This window comes from Falco rusticolus, chromosome 17 (assembly GCF_015220075.1).
Source record: "Falco rusticolus isolate bFalRus1 chromosome 17, bFalRus1.pri, whole genome shotgun sequence".
NCBI lineage: Eukaryota > Metazoa > Chordata > Aves > Falconiformes > Falconidae > Falco > Falco rusticolus.
In genome coordinates this window covers 1,261,100-1,275,516 of record NC_051203.1, presented here as the reverse complement: position 1 = coordinate 1,275,516, position 14,417 = coordinate 1,261,100, and the positions used below count along the sequence as shown (strand labels likewise).

At 42.8% G+C, this 14,417-nt stretch overlaps 1 protein-coding gene across 7 annotated transcripts in view; it reads left to right on the top strand.

Moving 5' to 3' along the window:
* CEPT1 (choline/ethanolamine phosphotransferase 1) overlaps nt 1-10,518 on the top strand; it is a 32,094-nt gene extending 21,576 nt beyond the window's left edge. For 6 of the 7 annotated variants that reach the window (XM_037410754.1, XM_037410751.1, XM_037410752.1 and 3 more), the window contains 5 exons: nt 1,691-1,775; nt 6,434-6,565; nt 7,425-7,583; nt 8,807-8,932; nt 9,690-10,518. In XM_037410754.1, coding sequence (XP_037266651.1) covers nt 1,691-1,775; nt 6,434-6,565; nt 7,425-7,583; nt 8,807-8,932; nt 9,690-9,809 — 622 coding nt within the window. In that variant the 3' untranslated portion in view covers nt 9,810-10,518. The remainder of the gene's footprint in view (nt 1-1,690; nt 1,776-6,433; nt 6,566-7,424; nt 7,584-8,806; nt 8,933-9,689) is intronic. The other variant, XM_037410758.1, reaches the window with a different exon arrangement.
* The last annotated feature ends 3,899 nt before the right edge of the window (nt 10,519-14,417 follow it).

Here is a 14,417-nt window from a genome sequence, read left to right as displayed (position 1 = left end):
CCTGTGTATCTTGTGTCTCCACATTTGGTGTAGTGAAAAGAAAATCTGCAAAGCCAAGGCATGTAAAGGAAACTGTCGTCTGCTCTAGATTTCTTCTGACAACCTTGGCTAAACTTCCCCATTATACGCTGAGAGTTTGGCCAGTTTGTGGGTATTGCTGCTCTCCATCTTTATCCTTTATGCTCCCTTCTGCTGCTCCGCTGCTCGCTTACTTTGTAAGGGGGGAGCAGTGGTGCTTTGCAATAGTCGGGGGCTGGGTGCCTCGTATCCTGTTTGCCTGCGGTCGACAGCAGAATCGACAGCAGAATTGGCACGTGCCCTGTGCTTCGGGGGTTGTTCAGAAAGTCGCCTGGCTGATGGGAAGGTGAGGTTGCACAGTGGGAGGTGGCTGCAGCGTTGTTGCAGCCTGCTGCAAGCAGCAGCCGCCATGCAGAGAATCTGTAGTAAAATAAGAGATTGCACTGAATGCCATGTACCGTGGCCCTTCTGCTTTCCTGTGCTTTGGGCGATGTTCTACGAGGAAATTAGATGCAGCCTCATAACTATACCTTGTAAGTATTGATCTGCTGCTGAAACAAAATTATGGTTTTGGCCAGACTGGAGGCTCTCAATTGAGAGGATCCATTCCAAAACTGGAGAAAAGGCTGTAGAGAACTTGAGGTAGCACACTGATCTGATATTAAACTCTAATTATATGGTCTTGTAGCGCATTTAAAGCAGACAGACAAAAAACCCACCCCTGAACCGTTATTCCACGGCGCCAATGCAGTTGGTATCAAGAGTGTCTTTGTAACAGCACAGCATGTATTCCCAAGAAGCTGTTTTGAGTCTTTCTAGATAGAACTGTATAATCAGTGTTAAGCAATATGCCATAAATACTTCACACTGACTCGAAGGATTCTTTTTGGCACAATACTTCAGTATGAGTTAGTGTTACATGGCTTCACGGAATACACCAGCAAGTCCATCCTCTTTTGTTTCACTTGTATTTTTCTTTACTTCTATTTCTGGAACTGGTTTGTATAGCCATTCTTCCTTCTTGCTAGCTCCAAGACTTTTGCATGCCCTTTAAAACCAAGTCTTAAATTCAGTCTTTTTCTACAAGCCTTTCCTTCTTACCCTTCTACAAACTACACTAGCTACGCTAGAACCAGGAATGGTTTTTCTTCTTGCTGCATGCTGGGGACAGAGTTGTGTAACCTTCAGCAGTGCAGCTGACTACTGTATACATTTGCATAAACTCTTCAGGGATTTGTTTTGCTGTTTAAAGTTTGATGCTATTCAGAGAGACTATTCATATTAAAAAAATAGGGATTAAAAATATTTCCCCTGAATTTTGTTGTCTGAAATAAATTCTTTTTTTTTGGTGGGCCAGGTTAAAACTGAATGTTTATTTCTGCAGCTGGCAGTGGGCAGTTCAGAGTTCCAACTGTTCCTCTTGACAAAATGGATTTTTATTGCACTGTGAAATAAACCAAAACATATAGCACGGCACAGGCCTTAATTTTAATAATAAAACTAAAATATATTTTTGCTTTCTAAAGTATCTATAAATTTTGTCTCTTCTTTTCCTCAGTGTTTTGGAGTTTCTATACTGTGCATGATAGAGGAGAGCTGCTGAGCTTGCAAATAACTGACTTGAAATTGCTTTCAATAATTTTGCTTTTTTTGGCTTTTTGTACCTAATCAGAATTGATGTGACTGAAGTACAAATCTTCATAATAATCATGCATTTACTGGCAGTGATTGGAGGACCACCTTTTTGGCAATCTCTGGTAATTTTGTTCATGTTCTTATTTTATCCTTTTTATAGACTGATAGACCCCTGGAAGAACTGCCTGTATATAGTAGCACAGGTTAATTTGTGAGGGGAAGTCTCCCTTTTCCTCATAAATGGCAATACATGTTTTGGCGTATAAGTCACATGGCAATAACTGTGCATTCTGATTTTATCAGTGTTACTGAAACAAGCTGTTATTCTGTATCTTGTGTTTGCAGGTAGAGAGCTATCAAAGGTTGCACAAAGTTAAATGTACCTTCAGAGCAGCCCAGCTTCCTTTGAGAGAGCCGGCCAAAACTTGGCTGAGCCTCATGCAGTAAGCTAGATCAGCAACGGAGGAGTACTAAATTGGATTGAGGATATGGGGGAAGCTTTTGGAGAGCAGTTGGTAACCATCAGTAGATAATTTGGCCTGGATATGGCTGACAACTCCTATCTGTATGGGGAGGGGGGAAAAAGTCACTTTTTTTTGAGCAAAGATCATCCTAATTAAGCAAGCTGGCTGTATGTAGATCCTGCAGGTGTTACATAGGTTTATGAGGCCATGTCAGCTGGCAGTTTAAGGGCTGTCATGAGTTGACTTTATATTTGCATTACCAAAACCACATTGGGCTATCAAAATGGCATTAGCCAGAGAAAAGCATATATGTGCATATATTAATAATAAAAAAGATCACCACATTTCTGGAAGAAACATCTAAAGCATTGATTTCCTGGAAGGTTTTCCTTCCAGACTATTGATCTTTTTTTGTGTACTTGATAAATTCTTAAGGTGGATAAAGAAATACTGATTTGCAATAAAACCAAGAGATGGCCAAAAAATCACTAAAACATGTCACCCTAAATTGAATAATAATAAATTAATTTCTAATCAGCTTCGTGTAACTGGAGAAATGAACCCTCTAACACTGTAGAGAGTCTCTAGGAAAAGGAGCTAACTTTGGCTACCCCAATTTTGCTACATGTGCTTTCAGGCTTACAACCACCCCCCAATTAATGATGTAAACTGCAAAGTAAATGCTGTCTTAAGACAATGAGTGTGGATAGAATTAATTCTAAAAAAAATGAGGCTACAAGTCAGCTTATTGGTACCAAACTTTTCCAGAGAGAGCAGCGTGGCCAACATCCCCATGCAGCTGCTATTCTGCATTACAAATGGGGATTTCCCAATTCATGCTCTGTTAGCTTTTCCCTTTTTTTTTTTTTTTTTTTTTTTTTTAAAAAAGGGGCAAAAAATGCTGCCACAGCAACCTCTGGTACAATTAAGTGCAAGGTGGTGTTTACAGGCACTTAGAAATTACTCTTTTTCCTGTTATTTAATAACTTAAATCAATAACTCTTTTAAATAACCTATTAAATAACCCTTTTCAGCAAAATCGTGAAACCTGTTAGAAGTTCTGGGTTGCAGCAGCATTTGGTCCAGTTGCTTCCAAAAGATTAAGCTATTTTGTTGGATTAATGGAGGCATTTCTACAAACTTGATCAGGTTTCCTATAATAATGAGAGATTTTTCATTCAGTGTGTGAGATTTTGTGTTTAGAGATAAATGTTATTTGCTACTTGCAGAGCAAAATATATCACACAGCCCTTCCTTACCCTACCCCCTTCCCCAATCCTTTAATGTTTTGTGACATCAAAATTGGTGGTTTGTTATTTTTTGGTTTGTTTCTATCTGGGGGGAAAAATAATGGAATAAAATGTGGTTGTGAACTCAAACATTCCACTTTCTTATGCTAACACGCAAAAAGCGTAACAATCTGAACAGGCTAAATGCAGAATGATGTATTTTGTCAATTGTTGCTTCCATTAGCTTTTTTCTGCCCCCCCCCCCCCCCCCCCCCCCGAAATGGTGTGTACCTGTATTGGCTTCCTTCTTTCTGTCAGTGTAGATTCTCTTTAAAGTGTGTTAAAATGCTCTTCTGCAAGGCTTCTGGAGCTTGGTAATTTCTGGTGGATGGTGAGTACAACTGCAGCTGTGATCCTCGTTTGGAAAATGTGAGTAAAGTGAGAAAGCTTAGGTGCAAGTTGTTGGATGCTTTGATTATATAGAGGGTTTTTTTCTGTTTGAAGTGAGAAAAACGCTCCATTTGCTTGAGTTTTATTTCACGATGTCATCTTTAAAAGCATAAATGCTTCACGAGTACAAAGCAAGCTTGGTTTTGGCCAGCTATGAGTTGTTACTCTTCTTGCAGTGTGACTGAAGTGCATATAGACACAGCTTTCAACTGCAGCTGGGATCCAGTTTGTGCGGAGACTCCTGGACTCAGCTGCCCAGCTGGCGGTGGTATTTGTGATGGAGCTAGCCAAGGAGCTTCTTGAGGAAGTGTCTTAGTCCACTTAGAGATGCATTGTCTCTTACATGCTGCTTGCATGAGCCCTTAGCTGTTTCCCAGTTATATATGTATTTTTTCAAAATCCCAATTAATGCTGCACAAAACTCTGGTGGCATCTAGTCCAGAGACCTGACATTATTGTTCTGGCAAGTGACTCCGGACTGACTTTAATCCAGGCTCTGGCACTGTTAATCCCTTCTTTGCCTGCTGCCACTTGTTTTTATTAACACACACGTGTTGTTTTTCCCCAAAGCTGGAATGCTCCCTCTACCAGGATGTGCCTGTATTCAGAAGCTTGCTGTGCCAAGCAGCCTCTCTTGTAGTCAGTGACAAGGGGTTTAACAGAGAACGTAATTTGCTTGCAAAACGTTTGGCTTGTGATACTTTTCTGCATTATTGACAGTGTCTTCTGAAGTTCTGCACACACCTGACTTCTGTGAAACCTGTGCAATTACCGGTCAGAATAATTGCATGGACTGCAGTGATCTATGGAATACCAGACAAGGAGGTCTTGTGGCTTGCCCTGTAGTGTCCTTTTATTTGAGAAGTCTGGGGCTGCAGTGCCATTTTGTAGGAAGATTTTCCTCTCTCCCTCTACTCAGGGCATTCCCTCACCCCTGTGATATTTGCTTGCCTTTGCTGCTTCCAACTTTTGGCCTTGCTGCTTCCATTTTGTATGCAAAACAATTTAGCAGGCGCTGGCCTTTTTATATGTCTCCTTTGGCTTTCCTCTGCTGAATTTCTGTATGTAGCTTTGTTTCCTGTTAATTGTTTCTGCCAGGTAAGTGCACTGTGATACCTATCACTGATGCAGCTATTCGTGGAAGCAAAAAAGAGAGTGTTAATGAAGCGTAACTGGCCAAACTGGGTGTTGTAACAGTATGATCTCATCCTTCTGCCTCTCCAAAGCAGCATTCGCAGATGTGTTAGTAGTAGTCGGGAGTTCACGCGGTGTTCTTTCCAGCAGATTCCCCTTGCCTTTGGGAAATGTCGAACTTAATGTCTTTTGACTCCTGTAAGAAGCTTGCCATTGTTTTCTTCCTGTGGCAGAGCAAATTCACCCCACTCCTTAAATGCCAAAGCACCCTGAGGCAGAGGGCAGCGCGGGTACCTGCCTTCATTAAGGCTGAGGAGAGACCTTCAGGAGTCCCGTGCCCAGTAACATTAATGGTTGATTACAGTTAGAACTCCAGTCTGGGCAATGTATGCCTCTTGTTTACTTGTCATTACTCTTTCTTTACTGTCTTTATCTTTTTTTGATTTAACAGCACAGTCTGAGCAAGGGAGAAATATGCTCACAGGGCCGTGATTTGGAGAGGTGGTCTGGGAGTTCATCTGTAGGCTGCCTGAGAGCAAGGCATGAAGAGTTAAAGCTGGCTCTGCCTCTTAATTAATCCCTGAAAAGGTTGAGAGATTAATTTGAGTGCAATGGAGAACTGATGATCTTTACCTGCTGAAAGCTACACTGAGAGTGTAACTGAAGGAAAATAGAAACAACTTGACTTCATTTGGGCTTCTGTATGTAGTTGGACGCCTGGTTGTTGGGGGGCCAAGTGTGTTTATTCAGTTGAGTGCTATGACTTCAGTTCCTAAATCAAGAGTTCGTGAAGATTTTTAGTAGTTGTTTAGAGGGAACTACCCAAAACTTCCCAACTTTATCTATACATTTGCTTCCATATTTCTTGTGGGTATTTTTAAAACTTTCTTCTCATCTAGTTTCTCCTGTTTTGCTTGAAAACATTAAAAAAATGAAGAATACTGCTTTTCTTTCAAAGCTGCTTGTGCTCATTTTTCACTTCTTTAGCAGCCTCGTTGCTTGCCATCCTAGGCTGACGGGCTCTGAGATGTCTTGTCTGATCTCTGTTTGCTGCCCTTCTCTTGCCTGTAAGATAGGATCCAGTTTCTCAAGGGACTTGGTTTAATCATCTCCAATGGCTCTTGCTTTGCCCAGTTTGATCTTGGGCTGCAGCTGTGAGTTTTACAACCAGCTTCAGAAAAGATGCCTGATGCCTTTCTGTCCCATGTAATAGCTGAGTGATTTAGCTAGCAAGTTTGTGGTTTCTGCCCGCTTGTCTGCTTTTGATGACTTTTTTTTCAGGTAAATGAGGATAAGTCTGGCTTTATAGGAAGCTTGGTGGGAGGATTACTGGAAAAATGCACATTTCTCTGTGCCTTGTAGAAATTGAAATCTCTGTATAGCAGAGAAAGAACAGCAAATAATGTGGTGTTGGAAAGTGGAGTGTTTGAGTGCACCAGAAGTATTAAGCCCAATTTTAGTTTGCTTTTGCATATTCTAACTTCTTGTCTCTCTTCTGTTAAGATCCCAATACTGAATATTCAAGTGAAAATATTCCCAGCTCTCTGTACTGTCGCAGGAACAATATTCTCCTGTACAAACTACTTTGGTGTGATCTTCACAGGTGGAGTTGGCAAAAATGGATCCACTATAGCAGTAAGTACTTTGTTCTGCTAGTTACTCTTCAGCACTCTATGGCTTTTCAGCCATGCCTTTGTTTTTATGTAACATAATACCTCCTACATGTGAAACATTTTCCTTTCAGTTCCTTGCTGACTTGGGGAAAACCAGTTAAGATGGTCTCTGTGAGAATAGTAGCTTTAGGAGTCAAGAGTTTTAAAATTTGAGTGATTAAATGTACTCATGCTACTTTGATATTTGCTTCCGAGTTATTCATATAAAACAGGTTACACAGATACCACCCACCACCCCCAAGAGTTCATAGAAAAATCCCATGCAAAAAAATTCATTCAGAAGGGAATTTATCAGGAAGATTGATTATGGTTTTGATCCTTCAAGATCTGTACTACTCATATTACCAGTGAAGAAGTACAGGTAGAGGTATCTGCACAGGTACCTTGTGTCTGTGAAGGTGATGATTGATTCCAGAGCGCCAGGAGTTTTCCAAAAAGCAGTTCTATACCGCTGTAATAATTATTTGCTACCTAGAAGCCTGGTTTGGTTGCTTTCTGGCTGGCACAGAGGAAGCGATGGCAGTAGTGTCTCCTGTTACTTGCTAAAAGCATTAGCCACTGCCTGTGTGGCAGGTGTCAAAACTGCACTACTTGCTGCCTAAAACCTTGTTTTCTTCCCCAGCACAACAAAAGTTCAACCACATGCTCAGCTCATGCTCACTCGAGTTTCACCACACTTTGTTCCTGTTAATACCAGTGCTCAAAGACATGTTTTTTAATGTGATTTTAATTAGAAACCACCCACGTGACTGGCTTAGTGAGGTTTCTTTGCAACATGCATGTTTTGTTAACCTAATGCTTTAACTTTAATCTCACCGTAGGGAACAAGTGTCCTTTCACCTTTTCTTCATATTGGGTCAGTGATCGCGTTAGCTGCAATGATCTACAAGAAATCTGCAGTGCAGCTCTTTGAAAGGCATCCCTGCTTATATATACTTACTTTTGGTTTTGTATCTGCTAAGATAACAAATAAACTAGTGGTAAGTGTGCCAGAACCTTTGAATTTCTTCTTATTGCAGTAAAACGTTTTGTAGATTTAAGTCCTCTGGTTATTCCATTGATTGACTTGCATCTGTTTGGGTACTCAAGTGATACTTGTGCTTTACTTATTTTCAGTAGCTTGAAGGTGCAGCAGATCCTTTCCTCTGTTTGAAAGCGGAGTAGTAAACTTTAAGCTAATGCCATGGTTATAGTGCCGGAACAGCTTACAGCTGCCTGAGTTTTCTCCCCCTTTCCCAGCTGTTTAATCACTCTTTTACAGTGTATTTACACGTGTGTCTGATGAGCTGGGCTGGAACAGAGATGGCTGAAACCCCCCTCATATGCAGGTACAGAGGGGAGGAAAGTTTGGAAGAAAGAGAGAAGGTTGACAGAGCTGCTGAGGTTTGGAACAGCTGCTCAGGGTTTAACTTAACTGCTATTTCTCTCCAATTTTTTTAAATTATTCACGGGTTCATAACAGATGGCAATGTTATCAGGAGAGGAGCCCCAGCTGAACAGAGGGAATGAGGGATTAAACAACTGCAGCCCTGCACCATCTCGGTTGTGCAGGCACGTGCTGTGTTGCCACGTGAACTGGATCAGTGTTGGACATAAACTTTTCTTCCACCACGAGTTTTCTTACAGGGACCAGTTTACTACACAGTCACATCAACAGCTGGGCTGGTGAAAGTGAGGATGTGGTGTAGGACAGCCTCTGTGCGTGTGTGGGAGGGTGGGGAGGTTGCACTTGGACACAAAAAGATGTGATCATCAAACTGTAACCAGAGAGAGGTGGTGGATCCTTACGGGATGGGAACGTGTGGTGGAGTGAGGGGAACACCAAGTGTCTCTGATTTTTGAAGATCTAGCAGATGTGAGTTTTTGTTTCCAGGCCTTTCCTAAACCTTAAAGTTTACCAGTCTACTTCCATTTCACCGTTTTGTTTCTGGCAGGAAGAAGAGTTTGTGGGCTGGAAAATGTGTTAGGTTTTTCCCTGTAGCTACATTCTTTGTTCTAGTAAAAGATACTTCTCTGCAAACCTTGCATCTCATGTAGCTGTAGACTTTCATGGTTAAAATAGTATTGCTGCTTCGACTGAAGTACTTGATATCTTACAGTGACGTGGCCTGAACTGTAGCGCTTTTGACTTTGTATTCTGAAATCATTCTACCTTGGCTCTGCTGTACGTTTTTTTCTTAAACTTCCCTTTTCTTTAATGTAGGTTGCACACATGACCAAAAGCGAAATGCACCTGCACGACACAGCGTTCATAGGCCCAGCGCTATTGTTTCTGGACCAGTATTTTAACAGCTTTATTGATGAGTATATTGTACTCTGGATTGCCCTGGTGAGTATGGGCTCACTTCGCTTGTCCGTAACCGCTGCAGGCGTTTGCGTGCTCTTTCACAAATCGTGATGTGCTGCCGAGCCTAGCTGACTTGCCTAGTCAGTGATGGGACTGGGAACCTACTTGACTGAGTTGATTTTAAACAGACCCCATGCAAAGAGGTAAACATGGTTTGCTTGTGTAGTTTAAACAAGTTCTAAAGCAGTGTAGCAAATATTCAAAGCTTAGAATAGAATATTTTGAAGGTTTGTGTTGGGTTTTTGTTAGCAAGGCAATATATTATGTGCAGTGCAAGCCTAGTATGGCTGTGCCCTTCAGTTCTTGAAAGCATGTCTGTCTGTCAGTACTAGCAGCACCGGTTAGGAAAAAATACCTGAAGTTAAACTCATATGTGCTTATCTCAAGTGTTATCTACCAAAATGCAGTGTTAACCTTTTATTAAAATTGATGTTTTATGTATGGTTATCACCATTCAGAGTTAATGGGGTATTTCACAGTATCTGTATAGGTACTGTAACCGTTTTCCCTTCTCTGACTCTAGAACTAAGAGTCTGTATTCTTACAAAGCTGGAAGAAAGCCCAGCACACCTAGCAACTCCTTTGTCACTGAGTGATCGTTCCTACAGAGCTGAAGATTTAGTTTGTTGAAAGAAGACCCTAGTGGTTTTATTCTGATGTATGTGGGTGGTGTTACACTCTGAAAACATAGATCTAAATGTGTGTAACATGTTTTGTGGGGTTTTTTTTCCCTTGGCAGATCTTTTCTCTCTTTGATTTGCTGCGATACTGTGTCAGTGTGTGCAATCAGATTGCTGCCCACCTGCACATCCACGTATTCCGAATCAAGTCTGCCTCCATGCATTCGAATCACCATTAGCGAATGGGGAGTCACCATAAGGAGAAATAAGGAGTTGGTTTTCCACATGAACAGATGTGAAGATATGTAGGAGACTAAGGCAAAAAGCAGATAAGAACAAAGTAATTTATAATAATCAGTGTTGTATAACTTTTATTCTTTGTTATCAGTAACACTCCTTAACTAGTCTCCTGCCTGAGAGAGTGAATTCCAAGTACACCCTAGTCAATTCTACATGTAGTCAACTCTGTTGGTTCAAAGCCCAGGAAAGCATGCAGGGAGTAATGCTCTGTCTTTGTAATTACCTTGATTACAAAATAATCTATATATGGTGAATGGATCCCCAACAACTGAAGTTTCTAATGTAGTATGATTACAGCTGCAATACAACTTGCTTTTAATTTTAATATTTCATCATCTCTTAGTGAAATACTTGTTTAGTGTCCACTTGAAATTTATTTACTAAAGACCTGAGCTGGTAAAACCAGAGATATCGCACTAGCTTGTGTAGCTGAAGCAGCTGTCAAGGTTTGAGTCCAGACTGATGTGGGTTTTTTGCTTATGCATTGCTGATAAAGCGGTTTCTTAATAAAGAATGACACACTGAACAGGGTTCTGCAAGCAGAAGGGATGAGCGGCATGCAAAATAGTGTGGTATCTTTGTCAATTAATTTTATTTTTTTAAATAAACATTATCTAAAAAGACAACTTATTTCTCAATTTTCTTCAGTGGAAAGACTATAAAAATAAAATTTTACTCTTTACTTTTTTATGTACAAAACTTAAGCAAAACTTCCTTTCTGCTCTTAATAAATAAGAATTGTGAGAGCAACAGTTGTCTTCAGATGTGTGTGTTGCTCTGTCCTACTTAGACTTCTGAAGTACAATTCTGCCTGCGATTTAGAAAGCAGTTTTCTAGTGTTTTTATGGGCATAGTGGTGTCATTCCAGGATCTCCAAGAGTTGGTTGGTTGTGTTTTTTTTTTTTCCTGCTAAATAGTGCAGTAAGTTTGGGGTGGTTTGTTTTTTTTTGTTGTTGTTATTTTAATACCATTTTAAATGTGGTGAACTGCATTAGGGAGGCTAAATTAGATTTGATGGAGGGTTTAATTGCGCAGTGCAATGTGTGCCATGGGCCCTGGCACTGAGGGGAGCTTCCGACCCTGAACAGAATGCCTGGCCATGCTGTACAGAGCAAAGTGTGTCTCCAGAGCAGGATCTGCTGTGGCTGTCGAGGAGCTGTTTGAGAGATGGTGGGGAACACTAGGAACCTGGTGGCTGAAATCCGTGAAAACCATGGAGCTTCTCACTCCAGATGGTAAGAAAACGGCTCTGTCTACTGAGAACCCAGAGCACAGCAGTACCTGAAGACAACTGCTTGTGTTGTCTTTGAAGGGATTAAGCACATCTTGCTAAAAAGCAAACAAAAAACCCCAACACCAATAAATCAAACTCCCAGTTGGCCACAGGAACTGGTGACATGTATTTCCTGTGATACCAGAGCGATTAGCAAATGTGCTCGGGAAGTGGAGTGAGAATTCAGCTCCTGGAGATCTTTTAAACCCCTTCTTCCAGCTCCCTAAGGTCAGGCTATCATGGACAGAGGTCAGTCTTCCGAAGCTGTGTCCTTGTCCTTGCAAAGACACAGGGCTGCTGGGGCTCAGCGGGGAGCGCAGGAGGAGCACGGCTCCAGGGCCCTTGTCTCTGCAAGGGAAGAACTGGGGCTGGCCCCTGTCTGGGGTGTTGGAAGTGGAACAGAGAGGCTGTCCTCAGCTGAGCGTTTAGCGTGTGGACGTACTCTCTCTTGTGTTTTCTTTAGGTGGAAGAGTCTTGGTTCCTTCGCACGGGGTGATACTGTTTTAACGAGTGAGTCTGAGGGTGTCGGGATTGGGGCACTGGGGAGAGGAGAAACGGCCGCAGGGTGAGGAGGAAGCTAAAGAAGGCTTCCCGCTTTGCCCTTGAGCTCCCAGGCATTTGCATGCTTGTGAGCAGGTATTTTATGGCAAGCTCTGGGTGACCTGGCCCTGGGGGCTTGCAGAGGGTCCCTGCCAGGCTGAAGCCTGAAGGAGAGTTTTCTTCCTGCATCCTGCCTGCATCCTTGGGACACGGCTCTTGAGTGTCCTGGAAACATTGGGGTCCAAGTGCCTTGGGACTGGGAGCATCTCCGGTGTGTCAGGTGGCAGCTGTCTCTATAGTATCACCTAAATTCCAGCTGTATCTTACAACTGTAACTAGTTTGTTTAGGTTTAACTGTATTCAGCTGGGTGAAGGTTTGATCTAGACCCTCCAGCCCCTGCTGCTGGTGAATGAGCAAGGCAAAGTCTGCAAGGCAAAAACCGAAGTGTTTTCATGATGCTGGGGGCCTCTCTCCCCTTCCACAAACCATCTCTCTTTTCGTCAGCATGAAGTGGGTGCAAAACTCAGTTGCGTGGAGGGTCCCTCCCTGGGGTGTAAGTGGTTTTCTAGGAATGCAGACAAAGAGAATCATGCTCTCAGTTGTCAGGGGTTTAAGATTAACTCGCTCCAAATAATTTGTCACTGATAACTTGAGACTGGTGGAAGAACTGAAGTCTTTAAAGGGCTGTCTAGACCAAACTTTCCTTTACAAAACATATCTAAGCTAAAGCTTTCTGATGTTCAGGAAATGCAGTAGGGCACCTTTTCCTGAGCTTTTTGCCACCTGAAAGGTTGAATGCCCTCCGTGTTCAGCCAGCCAGGAAAAAAATTTCCATTTCTATCCTGGTGGAGCTTCAGTGTTACCGGGGAATAGTTACTGCTGGTAACGTAAGCCATATAAAGTGTTGCTGTGGATATAGGTATTGTATAAATGCCTGTAATAAATAATAGAGTAAATTAACTTTACCCCTGGCACCTGCACATTGCAGAGCTGTCTTGTTTGTGGTCGTAGGTTATCTTAGATATGTTTGCAGGGCTGAGGCTGCTCAAGGAGTTGAGAAGGGGAACGGTTTTCTTGTAGGCTCAGCCTGATCTGATGACACACTTTTTCACTTTGTGGCGTTCAGAAGGAAGATCTTTTGCAACAGCAGCCTGTTGAGCTTCCTGGAACACCTGTGTCCGAGTGTACTCCCTTCGAAACAAATACAACCTGTTCTCTGCTAAGCAAGTCTTCCCCTAAAACTAAAGGCAAGCTGAAAATTTCCACTTGGTGTTGGACTGTTGCCTCTTTAGGAACTGGTAAAAGAAATTCCCAGGAACTGGTAGAAGGAATTCCCTTGCTTTGGCAAGGAGTTTAACAGAAAAGAAACCACAGGGCCTGTTTCTGTCTCATCTAAGTGTTGGTTTTGCTTCCTACTGGTATTTTTCTCTTCTTCCCTTCCTACCCTGCATGCACAAGGTACCTCCAGTGCTGCTGTGCCCATCTTTGAGTTTGGAACGGAGTTGCAGAGAAATTTAATTATTTCCAGAGAGCAGGAGGTGAAGCCTGCAGCAGTTTTCAGGGGTTATAGCCGGGTGGGAAGCGATCTGAGGTGGGAGCTGTGTGTGTTACCGCACGGGAGCAGGCTGAGGGCACTTAGCAATGACGACTGCGTTGACTCTGGGAGGTTAAATATGCCCAGGACTATTTGCTGGCACTGAGGCCAGGTGGCAGAGGGTGACACATGCCATAACGTGAAACTTATCTTCCAAGCAGGGCAGCTGCGTAGCAGGAACTGAACCACAAATTGGGAGCGATTCCTGAGCTGACTCCCCAACAGTGCCTGGGAGTTGTTTGCACGAGCGTGAGCTGACTAATACTATGCTGGGAACTATGTTAACAATTTAGCAGAATAAATGAGCACTTTCCAGTTCAGGGAAACATTTCTTGGCACTGTTTTATTTACTGTTGTAGACTTAGATCACGTGTGAGACAAATCTTGAACAGGAAGAAGAATTTAAGAATACGTTGCAAGTTTTGCTGATACGCTTCAATGTGACCTGAGCCCAGCTGGATGCGTCCCTGCTCCTCGCCAACACCAGCTCAGTTTTTAGCCCAGTGTCTCTAGCAGCAAATGCAGTGCCTCACCGACAAGCAGGTAGTTTAAGAGAGGCAGATGGAGTTCAAAGAAATAAATAGGGTATTTTATTCAGCATCTGCTTTTCCAGGACGGTGTCTTCTTTCTTCACCATGTGATGTGCATGCTTCCCTAGGCAGTCTGGCCACCCTCTGGGCATTAAAGGGAGGGCACCAGAGCTCCTGCCAGATTGCACCAGTCAGGTGAGTAAGCAGGCATGATAATACCAAGCTGCATTTCAATGTTCAGGCCAACCCAACTCAAGAAACCCTTTAAACTTGCTGATCAGGATCAACATTAGTCACACAGGCTTAGGAAAGGAGGACAGAGCTGTCAGGAAGAGCAACAGCGTAATTAAAGGGAAAGATGGGAGAGGAGCGTGGGGGGGGATTTGGAGGCCCTGGGCTAGGTCATGCCCCTGGGCTTGTTTTCTTTCTCTCCAGCATCTTCGGCCACCACCTGTAGCTCTGAAGCTGCTGCTGGATGGTGGGGAGTGAAGTTAGTGCCAGGGAAGTGCCCAGTTGCTCCTGTTGCTCTGAACCTGCTCCTTTTGTCTCCCTGTAGCCAACTGAGAAACTGAGTGAAGAGCCAATGTGCTTCCCAAGGGATTCTTCCCT